We start from the raw sequence: 14,463 nt of genomic DNA, 5'->3' as shown, positions 1-14,463 counted from the left end.
TAATCGTTTGTGAAAATGAGATTGAGGGGGGAAAGTGATCTTTCAATATGAGCTGCCTGCTGCAGCCAAGAGAAGGTAAGTAACCAAGATCAAATAATAATGCTTTAAAATATTGTGTGATAAGGACTATTCTTACACAGCTTTTCTTAAGTGTTGGGAAAATTAAAGGTTATCAGAGTTCTGTTTTGGCAGTTGCTTAAAGATTAAGAGTGTAAACATAGGTAGCATTGACCTTTATCTCAGTAACATTGTGTCATTTAACACTTCACAGATGTTTCCAGGGTATTACCATTTTCTTATGTCTGTGGGTAGAACTCTTGTGTACAGAGAGCTTATTTTGTTTTACATTTTTTTAAGACATTGATAGACCTTTATTTCTTATTTATTTATATGTGGTGCTGAGAATCGAATCCAGTGCCTCACACATGCGAGGCCAGCACTCTACCACTGAGCCACAACCTCAGCCCTTATGTTGTTTTTATTCAGACAGGATCTCACTGTGTTGCCCATGCTGGGTGTGAACTAACAGTTGTTTAGTCTCAGCCTCCCAAGTAGTGCATCACTGTAACTGAAAGAGTTCTTGGGAGCTAACCTCAGTTTAAGAATTACCAAATACTGGGATGGATTTGTTGGGATAATTTACTTGCCTAACATGTACAAGGCCCTGGGTTTGATCCCCAGCACAGCACTGCAGTGTGTGTGTGTTGTGTGTGTATATATATGTATATATTATTAGATACATATGTGTATATTTATAATTTTATTTATATATGCATATACTACTTATATAAAAATTATGAAGCAGGAGGATCACAATTCATTGGTAGAATGCTTGCCTAACAAATGTGGGGACTTGGATTCAATCCCTAGCACTGCAGAAAACAAAAAGGAAAAAAAAAAAAGTAAAGGTGAATAGGACCTTATGCCATCTTGAGGAAGATGGGTTTAAGAAAAATACAATTAGAACTGGTGATATGGCTCTGTGGTAGAAAGCTTGAGTGGCATGCACAAAAGCCCTGTGTTCCATCCCCAGTACTGCAAAAAAAAAAAAAAAAAAAAAAAAAAGGTAATGTTTATGTTAGAAAGCTAAGCAAGTAGAAGATAGCTTGTGAGACAATGGAAAAGAATTCAGTTCAGGAGTTAGAAAATGTGAAATATAAAGCAATCCACGAACAGGCATGTGATGTACTGAAGTACTAAAAGGTGGGAAAGTGAAAAAGGTCCATTTAAAAAAAAGATTCAGGGTTGGTAGAAGAAGTGATGAATGACCGTAAGAAGCCAAATTGAAGGTGTAGGCATAGGTGGTGGGGGCAATAAAGAGATAGTGAAAAAAGATCATAGTAAGAAATGTTAAAATAACACCAGTCAGAAACAAAACAGGACAATCTCAGGACTTTGAAAGGCAAATTGAGATATTTATATTTGAGATTACTATTGTAAGCCTTGAGTAAGGAGGCAGTTGAGAGCAGACTGGATACAGAAAACAAACGAGATAACACTTGTACAGCAACAAAGGCACAGAAAAATTAGTGGGGGGAAAGTGGGAAGAGAATTTGCTTACTGAATAAATGAGAAGGATTAAAACATAAGTTTATATAGACTAATGGTAGTGTTGGTGATGGAAATAAATTGGGAAGAGCAAATTATTTTGGAGATAGGAAGAGTTGATTTTAGTTTTAGAAATGTGGAGTTGAAGCAATGGTAGGGTATCTAAAGGGAATTGACTTAGATGAATGAAGAAGTGAGATCAAAGTGACTATAGTTAAAGATTATAGAGATTTGGAAGTCACTTGAATAGAGGACACAGTTGGAACTTTGTGTGTGTGTATATATATATATATATATATATATATATATATATATATATATATATATATATTGAGGTTTGAACCCAGGGACACTGAGCCACATCCCCAGACAACAGGGTCTGGCTAAATTCTACATTGCTTAGAACCTTGCTAAATTGATGAGGCTGGCCTTGAACTTGCGATCCTGCTTCAGCCTCAAATCACTGGGATTACAGGCATGTGCCATGGTGATCAGCTTCTATATACATTTATTTATTTATTTTGGTACTAGGTATTGAACCCAGGGACATGGAACCACTGAGCCACATCCCCAGCCCTTTTTATTTTTGATTTAGAGACAGGGTCTCACTGAGTTGCTTAGGCCTTGCTATGTTGCTTAGGCTGACTTTGAACTCAAGATCCTCCTGCCTCAGCCTCTGAGCCACTGGGATTGCACAGGCATGTGCCACTGCACCGAGCTCTATATACTTTTTTTTTTTTTTTTAATATATCTTTAGTTGTCAGTGAACCTTTTTGTTTTACGTATTTATTTATATTCAGTGCTAAGGATCGAACACAGGGTCTCACACATGCCAGGCAAGCACTCTACCACTGAACCACAACTCCAGCCCCTATATACATTTTTTAATGGAAGTATTAATAAGAAAGCAGAGAACCAAGAAAAAAACAGAAGAAAATTTTATATTTAAAGTTGTGGGACTGGGACTAGCTCAGTGACAGAGTGCTTGCCTAGCACATGTGAGGCCCTGGGTTCAGTTCTTAGCACTGCATAAGAATAAAACAAAGTTGTAAGAGGGAGAAGACAAAGTTAAAGAATTGGTTTTAAAAGCCAGGATAGTGTAGTACAATGAACAAGGGAAGAAAGCATTAAAACTTGATGTTTCTATTTTTACTATGAAAAATGACAGTTGGATATGACTAAAGGAATGTCAAAAGTGATCTCAAAAATGAAATTTAAGGATGTAATGGTTAATAGGTTAAATATTTTAAAATATGTATTTGCTGAGGAATATACCTCTTTTCCCCTAATTTATTGCCTTTTAGCTGAGTTTATGGGTGATTTGGGATAGAGGAAGTCTGTTAAGCTAGCTGTGCTCAAGTTCTTTCCCTTATGGAGTATGAGGAAATCCAAGTAAAAAATATTATTGGGTAATATCTATTATATTGACATGAAGCTTTTTCATATTCCAAAGAGATTCTTTCATCCTCAAATATTTCCTTTCTCCTAGTTTTTGCTCTTCCTAATAATGAATAGAAAAAACTTCTGGCCCCTTTTATTTCCACTGAACTTGGAAGATGGAGATAACAGGCATATTATTTGAATAAACTTAATTCATTTTTGTTCTGTGTATTTACAGATGGGGCGTGAGTGGGTTTGGTTGGATTCTGAACAAGACTATCCCAATGACTCTGAGTTGAGCAACGACTGCAGGTCCCTCTTCAGCTCATGGGACTCCAGTCTGGATCTTGATGTGGGCAGCTGGAGGGAAACTGAAGATCCAGAGGCTGAGGAATTAGAGGAAAGCAGCCCAGGGAGAGAAACTAGTGAGCTGCTTGTGGGGGATGGAGGCAGTGAGGAATCTCAGGAAGAGGCAGAGCAAGTCAGCCGCCAGAACCTCCTCCACTTTCTTTCTGAGGTAATAGTGGACATAAATTCCAAAGCCAAAAGAACCTTAACTTTCTAAGACAATGTTCACCCTTGTGTTCAGCTACTTTTCTTCATATTTACTAAATATAAGGTCCCCAGTAGCAATGACTCAGTTAATTGATGTGTCCCCCTTATGTGGAGATGATACAGAATATGCACCAAATACAGTCATGAGGGGGCCAAAATCAAAGGAGAATTTCTATACGCAAGACTGCCTTATGCACATCCTTGCAATTCATTCTTTCATAGTCATGAGAAGTTATACTCGCCCAAACTCTCCTGGAAGCTTAAAACATTATGACTTAAGGCAGTCTCTCCACCCCCATACTGGGAATTGAATCCATGGACACTACCACTTAGTTACTCGCCCACACCTTCCCCCAACTCCCATTCCCAGAGACTGCATCTTACTAAATTACTAAAACTGGTGAATTTGAATTTGCAATCCTCCTGCCTTAGCTTCCTGAGTCACTGATTATAGGTGTGCACCACTGTGTCTGGCTGCAAGGTAGTGTTTTAAAGGCTTATTATTAACCTGGTCCAGAGATGAAAACAAGAAACATACTGATAAGAAATAGATTGGACAAAAGTATTTATGCTACAACTGAACACAAGATGAGAAATATCTAGTTCAAATGTTGCCACTTGTCTATAGAGTCTGTAGCAAATACATTTTTCAAGTTTTCTAGACAGCACTTCCTGACTCCCAATTGATCAAAACTGAAAATTTTAGAACATAAGCTCCTTGAAGATGCATGAACTATATCTATCTTGTTCACTATAGCATGCCTAGCAACTAATCCAGTGCTTGTGTATATTATTTGATAAATTTTAAATGATTAAATGAATCAAACCCATCTGCCATCTCAGACTTAATCACAGTGGCAGTGTAAGCATGTGCCATAACAGATACGTGGATAATTTCCATGGTGTTCCTGTGAATCTAATAATAAAATTTGATTGCAGGTAGCTTATTTAATGGAGCCATTGTGCATTAGCAGCAAAGAATCAAGTGAAGCCTGCTACCCTCCATCTGGTACCAAGCAACAAGAGGGAAGAGAAATTGAAGCCACTGAAGAAGGTGATCCCTGCAAAGAAACTGAAGAGACTTTAGCCAACATAGAACCCTTAGTAGCTGAAAAAAAGCTACAGGGAGAAAATGGAAAGCCAGAGGTGGTTCCTTTTCCCTCAGATATTAGTGAGGTTCAGGGACTGCCAACAGAGAGTGAAGAGGTAAGTAAATAATTTAAATCAACTGTCTGGTTTTTCTTCATAGGGAGGTGGAGTACAGTGGTTAGAGCTCATAGGTTAACTCCAGAGGGTCATAACTACCTGGGTCTAAATTCTGGTTTTAGCACTAATTTTAGCTGGGTGTTCTTGGCATGATACCAAATATTTTAGAACCTCAATTTTCTCTGCTACAAATGGGATATTTGTAGCAGAAAGTGTTCTACTTTGTAGGTTTGCTGTGAGATTTGAATGAAACAGTTCAGCCAGTGTGGTGGCACATGCCTGTTGTTCTAACTACTCCAGAGGATGAGTCCAGGAGTTTGAGACCAGCCTGGGGACATAGTGAGACTCCATCTCAAAATGAATGAATGAGACAGTTCATATAAAGTAATTAGCATAGTGCCTGCCTCATACTAAACAATCAGTAAAATTTTGTATGCCATTACCATCATTAAAATTATCTTGCCAGCGGTTGTGGTGGTGCATGCCTGTAAATCCCAGCTACTTGGGAGGCTGAGGCAGGGGGATTGCAAGTTCAAGGTCAACCTGGGCATCTTAGAATTTGTCATTAAAAAATAATAATAAAAAAAAATGACTGGGGATGTAGCTTAGTGGTAAAGCACCCCTGGGTTTAATCCCAAATACCAAAAACAAAACAAAATAACAACAACAACACACATATATATAAATATATATATAAATAAATATATAAATCTGACCAGCTATAGTTGTTAGCTCCAGGGCCACAGGTGCTATTGATGATTTTATAGCATCCAACTAAAATTGAGTAAATATTGTTTTTTCATTTGGAGGTTGAGGGGGCAGAGTTAAAATTCTCCAGCAAGATAATTAGTAAGAATTCATTTATTTAGGTCTTAAGTCACCTTTCTTTAATTTCTTTTATGGCTTTATAATAATTGGCCTTTTCTCATTTTAAGGTTAGCTTTACTTTATTCTATGCTTGTAAAATGGCCATGCAGATTGTAAATCTCTTTATAAAGTTTCCTGGAATTCTCAGGGTGAGGTTCAGCAAGAATCCAAAGAGGAGGACCAAGGTGAAGAGTATGCTTCAGAAATGGAAGACCAACCCCCTTCAGGAGATTGTGATGATGGCTTCAGCATTCAGGAAACTCCCCTTGTGGATATTCTTCTCAATCATGCAAACTCCTCCAAACTGTAAGTATATATCTGAGGGAATAGTTCAGTGGTAGAGAATTTGCCTAACATGTCTGAGGCCCTGGGTGTGATACCCAGCATCAAACAAGCAAACAAAGAAAAAAATATATAAGTAGAGATTTTTATCCAAGATTGTTAAATTCATAATTTTACTTCTGTTTATTATTCCTATTTGAATGTGTTACAATGAAATGAGTTACTTTTGTAAGTTAAAAAAAAAAAAATTAGAGCTTGGGCTATAGCTCATTGGCAGAGCTCTTGCCTAGCATGTGTGAGACACTGGGTGAATCCTCAGCCCTACATAAAAATAAACAAATCGGGAACAGGGGTTATGACTCAGTGGTAGAGCACTTGCCTAGTATGTGTGAGGCACTGGTTTCAATTCTCAGCACCGCATATAAATAAATGAATAAAATATAGGTCCATCAATATCTAGAAAATTTTTTAAATAAATCTACAACTACAAAAAAATTAAAAATAAATGAAAGTTAAAAAAACACTATGAATCAAATATATAAGGTTGGATTTTTGTTTTGTTTGTGGTTTTTTTTTTTTTTTTTTAATTTTTTTTAGTTGTAGATTGACAGAGTTCCTTTGTTTTATTTAGGCAAGCTAAATAAAACTACCACTGAGCTACTATCCCAGCCCTGTTAGTTTTAAAGAAAGATCTTATATTGCCCAGTCTGGCCTGAAATTCCTAGACTCAAATATAATTTTTTTTTTTTTTTTTTTTTTTTTGGTAGCAGGAATTGAACCCAGGGATATTTATCCCTGAGCCACATTCCTAACCCTTTTTTGAATTTTTATTTAGAGACAGGATCTCACTAAGTTACTTAGGGCCTTGCTAAATTACAGAGATTGGCTTTGAACTCACAATTCTGCCTTAGCTTTCCAAGCTACTGGGATCACAAGCTTGTGTCACCATGCCTGGCATCAAATATAATCTTAACATCATATAAATACAGGTCTATATGCTGTCCTAACATAAAGCAAGTCTGTTTCATCAACACTTGAGTGTATTTTTAAATAATTCTTACCTCTTGATTAACTAGATTTCATTTGTTCAGGAAACATTGCTAAGTCATATTGTTCCTTTAGTCTATCAGGGGCTGCGGGGGCAGTACTTTTTTAAATTTTGAGATTGGAGGGGGTCTTACTAAATTGCCTAGACTAGCTTCAAATTAGTGATCCTCCTGCCTTAGCCTCCCCAGTAGCTGGGATTACAGGTGTGAGTCACCACACTAATCATATAATCTTTATTAGAAAGCAGTAGATATTAGTTACCAAATTTTCTTGTCATGATACCTTAAGGGGAGATTAAAAAGATGAATTTTTGTGTTATTGGTAGGGAAAATTAAAACTACTTTAAAAGAAGACTTTCAGAGGTGGGGAGTGAAGTATAGTTATCTGGGAGAGTGCTTGCCTAGCATATTCAGGGTCTTGGGATCAGTCCTCATCACTGGGAAAAATACATAAATAAATCTCCAAGGTCTTCTCAGGCACCTCCCTTGGTCTGTACTAATCTGTTAAGAAGAAAAGTCTTTGGAGCACCATTCCCAGTCTGAAGGATCTTTTCCACTATCACTCTTTTATTTTGCTTATAATGGTTTGGCATTCATTTCCATATAGGTAGAAATAAAGGTAAGCAAAAAATTATTCCTCAAAAATGGCAAAGTTGTTGTTATGAAGTTACAGATCTTAGCATAGTACCTTTCATATGGTAGACACATTAAAGGTCTTGTTACATGGATATGTGAATGAAGTTGTACCATCAGTACCAAGGAGCAATTGTTTATTTCTGTTGAGTGAACAGAAACAAAGAAGTTTGTTTTGGGTTCCCTGTTCTGATAGAGTTCTACACATAATAGCATTTGCACTGGGCGTGGTGGCACATGCCTATAATCCCAACAACTCAGGAAGCTGAGGCAGGAGGATTGAGAATTTGAGGCCAACCTCAGCAATTTAGCAAGGCCCTGAGCAATTTAGCAAGACCCTGTCTCTAAATAAAATAAAAAGTGCTGGGGATGTGGCTCAGTGGCTAAGTGCCTTTAGGTTCAATCCCCAGTATTAAAAATAATAATTATTATAATAGCATTTCTGGGCATGATGCATGTCTGTAATCCTAGATACTCTGAAGGGCTGAGGCAGGAGGATTATAAATTTAACCAAGGTCAGTGTGAACAATTTAGCAAGACCTTGAATCAACCTTTTTAAAATTTTTAATTAAAAAAAAAAAAAAAAAAGGACTGGTAATGTAGCTCAGTAGTACACTGATTAGCTCTAGGTTCAATCCTGAGTACAGCAAAAGAAAAAAAAAAAAGAAGAAGAAGAAATAAAATGTTGAACCAGTGTTCTTCCAAAGCAAAGCTAAATAATATGAGACAGCTTAGCCCAAAGAAGGACGGAAGGGTCAATGAGGAAAAGTGAATTTGTCTTAGGTATTTTAAAGATCACTATATAGGGGAAAGTGAAAAAGAAAATTATTTAAATTGTGTGTAACATTCTGATAAAACATAAGCAAATTATTTGGTATATGAAACCAAATATTTCTTTCTCTGGAAATAGGGGAGAGATTGTTATTAGTGTGACATATTTCTGCATAAAAACAGGACCAGATTAACTTATCAAATACCTCCTGAGCACCTACTAAGTGCCGGACTCTGTCACAGGCACTTGGGAAACACTGAACAAAGACTGCTTTCAGCCTGGCATGGTGGCACATGCCTGTAATTCCAGCAGCTTAGGAGGCTGAGGCAGGAGGATCATGAGTTCAAAGCTAGCCTCAGCAACTTAGCAAGACCCTAAGCAACCCAGTGAGACTCTAGGTCTAAATAAAACACAAAAAGGGGCTGGGGATGTGGCTCAGTGGTTGAGTGCCCCTGGATTCAATCACCAGTACAAAAAAAAATATGGGTATAGTTTATGGCACCTTATGAAGGCATTACATATATTTTATTCCTGTAGTATTATATTCCTTCGGGTATTATAATTAGGAGCACTAGGCATTGAGAAAACCTCATTATTGAGGAGACAGAATATCATTTGTGAAGTTAACATCTCTTTTCTGTCATGTTGTATACTGTAGGACTGATCTAAGTCAAGGTGACCCTGTTCAGGATCATTTGCTATTTAAAAAAACTCTTTTGCCAGTCTGGAAGATGATTGCCAGTCACAGGTAGGTCTCCAAAATGGTAATAAGATTATGTTCAGAACTGAGACATTAGTACATGTTATATCTTAAGGATAAAAGGAGATATGTTTATCCCTCAAATAGGTCATAGTATCTAAGACTCTTTTAACCTTAATTACCCACAACTGCTTTTACTTCTCTGTACAAGAAATAGTTGCTGCAGTTCAATTCAATAGCCAAGCTATGGAACAAACCTAGTTGCCCTTCAACAGATGAATGGACAAAGAAATTGTGGTACATATATACAATGGAATATTACTTAGCCAAAAAGAAGAATGAAATTATGGCATTTGCCAGTAAATGGATGGAACTAGAGAATATCATGATAAGTGAAATAAACCAGTCCCAAAACACCAAAGGCTGAATGTTCTCTCTGATAAGTGGATGCTAACCCACAACAAGGAAAGGTGGGGAGGGGAAGAATAGAAGTCCATTGGATTAGACAAAGGGGAATGAAAGGAATGGAGTGGGGAGAAGAATAGGAATACCATAGAATTAATCAGACTGTGTTCATATATGAATACATGACCAGTGTAATTCCACATCATGTACAATCACAAGAATGGGATCCTAATTAGGATAAGTTATACTCCATACATGTATATGTCAAAATACACTCTATTGTCATGTATATTTAAAAACAAAGAGTTGCTGTACCATTTGAATTGTCTCTAGAAATTGATTTCTATTACATTATGCTTTGTACTTAAAATATGTATACCTCCTTACAATATGATATATGGCAGATTCTTTTTTTTTTTTTTAACAGATATAGGGCCTTAGGAACTTTAAACAAATTTCTGAACTCTAGTTGATTATAATAAGAGTTAAATATTTCACAGGGTTTTTTTTTTTTTTTTTTTAACTATTTGGCAAGAGAAAATGTATAGATTTAGATTCCTCTCTCTCCCTCTCCCCCTCTCCCCCTCTCCCCCTCTGCCCCCTCCCCCTCTCCCCCTCTTCCTCTCCTGGCAGTACTTTGGAATTCAACCCAGGAGCCCCCAGTCTTATTTATTTATCTATCTATCTATCTATCTATCTATCTATCTATCTATTGATTGAGACGGTCCCACTCAGTTGCCCAGGCTGGCCTCCAACTTGCCATCCTCCTGCCTCCTTGGTCACTAAGATTACAGGCATTCACAATAGATTTCCTCTTAATGGTGCTCAGTCTGCATTTTCCTAAGGGAAATCTAACAAAAACTGAGCCATACTCTTATTTTTAAGTATTCTTGTTCACAGCCACTCTTCTTATTTGGAGTAATTTGCTAGGGTTTCTTTATCCTTTCTGGGTTTGTCCCTTAACAGGTTCAGCAGTCCATTTTTGAAGCCTGTGTCAGAAAGGCAGGCCCCAGGATACAAGGATGTAGTGAAAAGGTCAGTGGAAAGGTGTCAAGAAAGGTTGGCTACTTTTATATCTGTCTTTTCATTCTTTATTTCCCATTCATTAGATTATTTCTTTCTTTATATTACTTAAAAATTCAATACACATACACACACATTTTTTTGTACCAGGAATTGAACCCAGGGTACTTAACCACCAATTCACATCCCCCAGCATGTTTTATTTTTTTGAGACAAGGTCTAAGTTGCTTAGGGCCTTGCTAAGTTGCTGAGACTGGCTTTGAACTTTCAATCCTCCTTCCTCAGCCTCCTGAGCTGCAGGGATTACAGGTGTACACCACTGCACCCAGCAAACTCAACATGTATTTTATAGCCAAACAAGTTTATAAAGTTATGAGTTCAGTGTCTTCACTTGAGAAGTTATGCAAGTAATTTTTACTTTTTTTTTTTTTTTCAGTATTGACCTTTCAAGTAATACCCATTCATTATACTCTTAGACTTTGATTTTGTGTGTGGTACTGAAGATTGAACTCAAGTGCTCTACCACTGAGCCACATCCCCAGCTCCTTTTATTTATTGATTTATTTTTTAAATTTTGAAACAGGGTCTAAGTTGCCAAGACAGACCTTAAACTTTCAATCAGTCCTCCTGTCTCAGCCTCCAAAACTTTAAAAATAACCCAGTATTCATACAGGCAGTTAGTGATAGGTATTCTGAGGCAAAAATGTTAACCCAAATATTACATACAAAGTTACAAACATTGGTTGAGTGCAGCATTTTGGATTTTTAATAGCATAGTTCAACTAAAATGCTATTAAAAAACAGTGCGGAATAGAATATTAAAGACAATGGTTAGGAAACTGGGGTGTGGCTCAGTGGTGCAGCACTGGCCTAGCATTTGTGAGGCACTGGGTTCCATTCTCAGCATGACATAAAAATAAATAAATAAAAATAAAGTGTCATTCACAACTAAAAAAAAAAAAAAAAAAATATATATATATATATATATATATATATATATAATTTTTTTTAAATGACTGGAACTTTGCAGACTCATTTATAGTGCTAAAACAAAATACCTTAGATTGGGTAATAGAAGTTTATTTCTTATGGTTCTGGAGACTAGGAAGTCCCAGATGAAGATGCTGGCAGAATTGATGTCTGGTAAGATCTTCTGTCTGCTTCCAAGATGGTACCTTATTGCTGTACCCTCCTGAGAGGACAAATGCTTTATCCTCATGTGGGGGAAAGGACAGTAATTAAAAACTGCACACTGGAGCTCCTTACATACTTGAGACTTGATACCTGAGGCTGACTCTGTTCCTATAATAATTGAAGAGTGTTCTGGCCTATGGATTTTGGAGTCAGGCTTCCTCTGAATTGGAGTCCAGAATGTGTTACTTTGGGCAAAAACTTAATCTTTTTAAGTCTAGTTTCCTAATCTGCCCAACAAAGTCTAAAAATAATATGTATCCTTATTCTTTTTGTTTTTATTTTTTATTTTTTTGGTACTGGGAATCAAACCCAAGGGTACTTTACCACCAAGATACATCCTCAGCCTTTCTTTTTTTTTTTTCTGTTTTAATTTTTAATTTTAAGACTGGGTCTCACTAAGTTGCATAGGGTCTTGCTAAATTGCTGAGGCTATCCTTGAATTTGCAGTCCTCCTGCCTCAGCTTCCAGAGTTGCTGAGATTATAGGTGTGTGCAACCGCACCCAGCCCTGTTTTTGTTTTTCGATGGAGTCTTGCAGTTTCCCAAGCTGCATAATCCTCTTGCCTCAGTCTCCTGAATAGCTGAGATTATAGGCACATGCAACCATGCTTGGTTCTCTGTCCTTATTTGGGAAGCTGTTGCAGGAAGATGTCCAGTTCAAGACCAGCCTTGGAAACAGTAAGATTCCATCTCCTTTTCCTCCTCCTCTTCCTCTTTCTCCTCCTCCTCCTCCTCCTCCTCATCATCATCACAACAACAACGATAATAATACATTCCTTATATGTTTATTGAGAGGATTAATTTACTATAAAACGTACCTAGCACAGTTCTTGGCCTATTGTAAATAGTCAGATGTTAGCAGCTACTGTTTTATTATCTGATGGGGTTTGCTATCTTTGCTGCCATTTTCATTACAACCAGTTTGCTGGGCACAGGTTGCATGCCTATCTCATAATATAAATAATAACAAATAATAAAAAAAAAATACTGGGAATGTAGATCAGTGATAAAGTACCCTAGGTTCAATCCCCAGTACAAAAAATAAAAATAAGAATAAAACAACAGTTCTCTAGAAGAGCATGTTAGGTCACCACATTTTCCACATTACAGTTTGATTTTCTCTGGTTTCTCTTGGCCATCTGCAGACCCATGGACTTAACTAGCCTGAAGAGGAATCTGTCTAAGGGACGGATTCGTACCATGGCCCAGTTCCAGCGGGATCTAATGCTGATGTTCCAAAATGCTGTGATGTACAATGATTCTGATCATCATGTATACCATATGGCTGTGGAGATGCAGCGTGAAGTCTTGGAACAAATTCAGGTACTACATAGAGTGAACTGCAAGGAAAAGGGGCATAACTTCTGGAATCTGATTTTGAAAAGCCTATAAGAATGAGGGTGATATTGAGGTGACTTTATATTTCTGGAGTTCATCTTTAGAGATGATTCAAGGACCTTAAGAATTGATGGTTTTACCAGATGATTTGGAAAACTGAAACTCAATAGGTCCATCTTTAATACATGGTGAAATGAGGTAGTCTAGAAAGGTAGGTAACAAGAAAACTGGGGATGGATAAGTAATAGGTCTCTTGCTTCTAGAGAAGCTTCAAGTCAAAAGGCCAAAAATGTAAACCATAGTCACTGTCCATTTGTTGATTGCTTCATCTGTTGATATTAAAGTACATTCACACTTTCCTCTCTTTAGAGGATTAGACATAGTAACTTCAAAGAAACATTTGAGCTAGGCAAAGGGTTTTATGCCTGTAATCCCAGCTACTCAGGAGGCTGAGGCAGGAGGATCACAAGTTTGAGGCCAGCCTGATCAACTTAGTGAGACCCTGTCTCAAAATAAAATTTTTAAAGGACTGGAGATGTAACTCAGCAATAGAGCAGTTGCCTAGCATGCATGAGGCCTGGGTTTAATCTCAGTACCACAAAAGAGAAAAAAAAAAAAATTTTTTTTTTGCATGTTTCTGTTCTGGGCAGCATTGTACTTTAAAGAAAGAAGTGTAGTTGGAGCTATTTGCCAAAAAAGAAAATTGCATTCAATTCTCTGTAGCTTCTAAGATTCATAGCTTACTATCTGTGCCTTGACCCTGTAGGTGCTGAGTATTTGGTTAGACAAAAGAAGAGACTTAAATAATCTGGAATGAGTACCAGTCTACCCAATGGATGATGGAAATCTGTTTTGTTAACCTGGAACTGCTACCCTGATCCTTTCTGGAGTTTGGACCTCTCCTTGAGACTCTGACCACAGTTCTCAAGGCTTGTTTACCACTTCTCTGTTGTCTTTTCTAATAAGAGTAATGCCTTTATCTAACAACAATGGCATCAAAGCTGTCTGTGGATCCAATATTTTTTAAAAGGTGGTTGGGGGTGAGATTTGAGTTTATGCCATAATTGTTGCCCATATTTTTGTTCCAAAGAATTAATTTAGAGGCAATTAGATTAAACCTTTTACTACTGCTCTATAAATAAATATTTCTCAAACCAAAGATTGCTTTTTAATGATTACAGAAGCTGTGGAATAGAGGGAGGAGCATCATATAGTGAAACAAGCAAGATATTGACTGTGATCTTCTTACATATGCTGTCAGGAGGGGAATACAACTGGCCTGAGGGGAACATCAATGATTTGTCTGATTTATAAAGTGGGGATATCAAAGGATCCTTTAAATGGGCAGGGGTGGGTTGGGAAATAAGATAAATTATGAAGAAGATGTCTAGTGGTGTAAGACTCACAAGGGAAAAAATAAAAACAACCCCCTGTGACTGACTCCATTGGTTAAGAATATGTCAGGGGCTGGGGTATATATAGCTCAGTGGTAGAGCCTGTGCTTAGCATGCAGGA

General features: G+C 37.3%; 1 protein-coding gene across 1 annotated transcript; it reads left to right on the top strand.

Annotated features, from left to right (window-relative positions):
* The first annotated feature begins 3,076 nt into the window (after nucleotides 1-3,076).
* LOC124987390 (bromodomain-containing protein 8-like) lies at nucleotides 3,077-14,011 on the top strand. The gene is made up of 6 exons (XM_047556602.1): nucleotides 3,077-3,445; nucleotides 4,423-4,689; nucleotides 5,705-5,862; nucleotides 8,948-9,037; nucleotides 12,756-12,933; nucleotides 13,715-14,011. The coding sequence occupies exons 1-6, from the start codon at nucleotides 3,167-3,169 to the stop codon at nucleotides 13,763-13,765; spliced, it is 1,023 nt and encodes a 340-aa protein (XP_047412558.1). The 5' UTR covers nucleotides 3,077-3,166; the 3' UTR covers nucleotides 13,766-14,011.
* Nucleotides 14,012-14,463: the final 452 nt, after the last annotated feature.

The sequence above is a fragment of the Sciurus carolinensis genome, chromosome 6, assembly GCF_902686445.1.
Source record: "Sciurus carolinensis chromosome 6, mSciCar1.2, whole genome shotgun sequence".
NCBI classification, from domain to species: domain Eukaryota; kingdom Metazoa; phylum Chordata; class Mammalia; order Rodentia; family Sciuridae; genus Sciurus; species Sciurus carolinensis.
This window is presented reverse-complemented; position numbering and strand designations above follow the sequence as displayed.

Excerpts from the sequence above, each read along its gene's own strand:
- LOC124987390 (XM_047556602.1), top strand. The coding sequence starts at position 3,167 with ATGGGGCGTGAGTGGGTTTGGTTGGATTCTGAACAAGACTATCCCAAT. Across the intron at positions 3,446-4,422 it reads TCCTCCACTTTCTTTCTGAG|GTAGCTTATTTAATGGAGCC; the intron begins GTAATAGTGGAC and ends ATTTGATTGCAG. Across the intron at positions 4,690-5,704 it reads TGCCAACAGAGAGTGAAGAG|GGTGAGGTTCAGCAAGAATC; the intron begins GTAAGTAAATAA and ends TGGAATTCTCAG.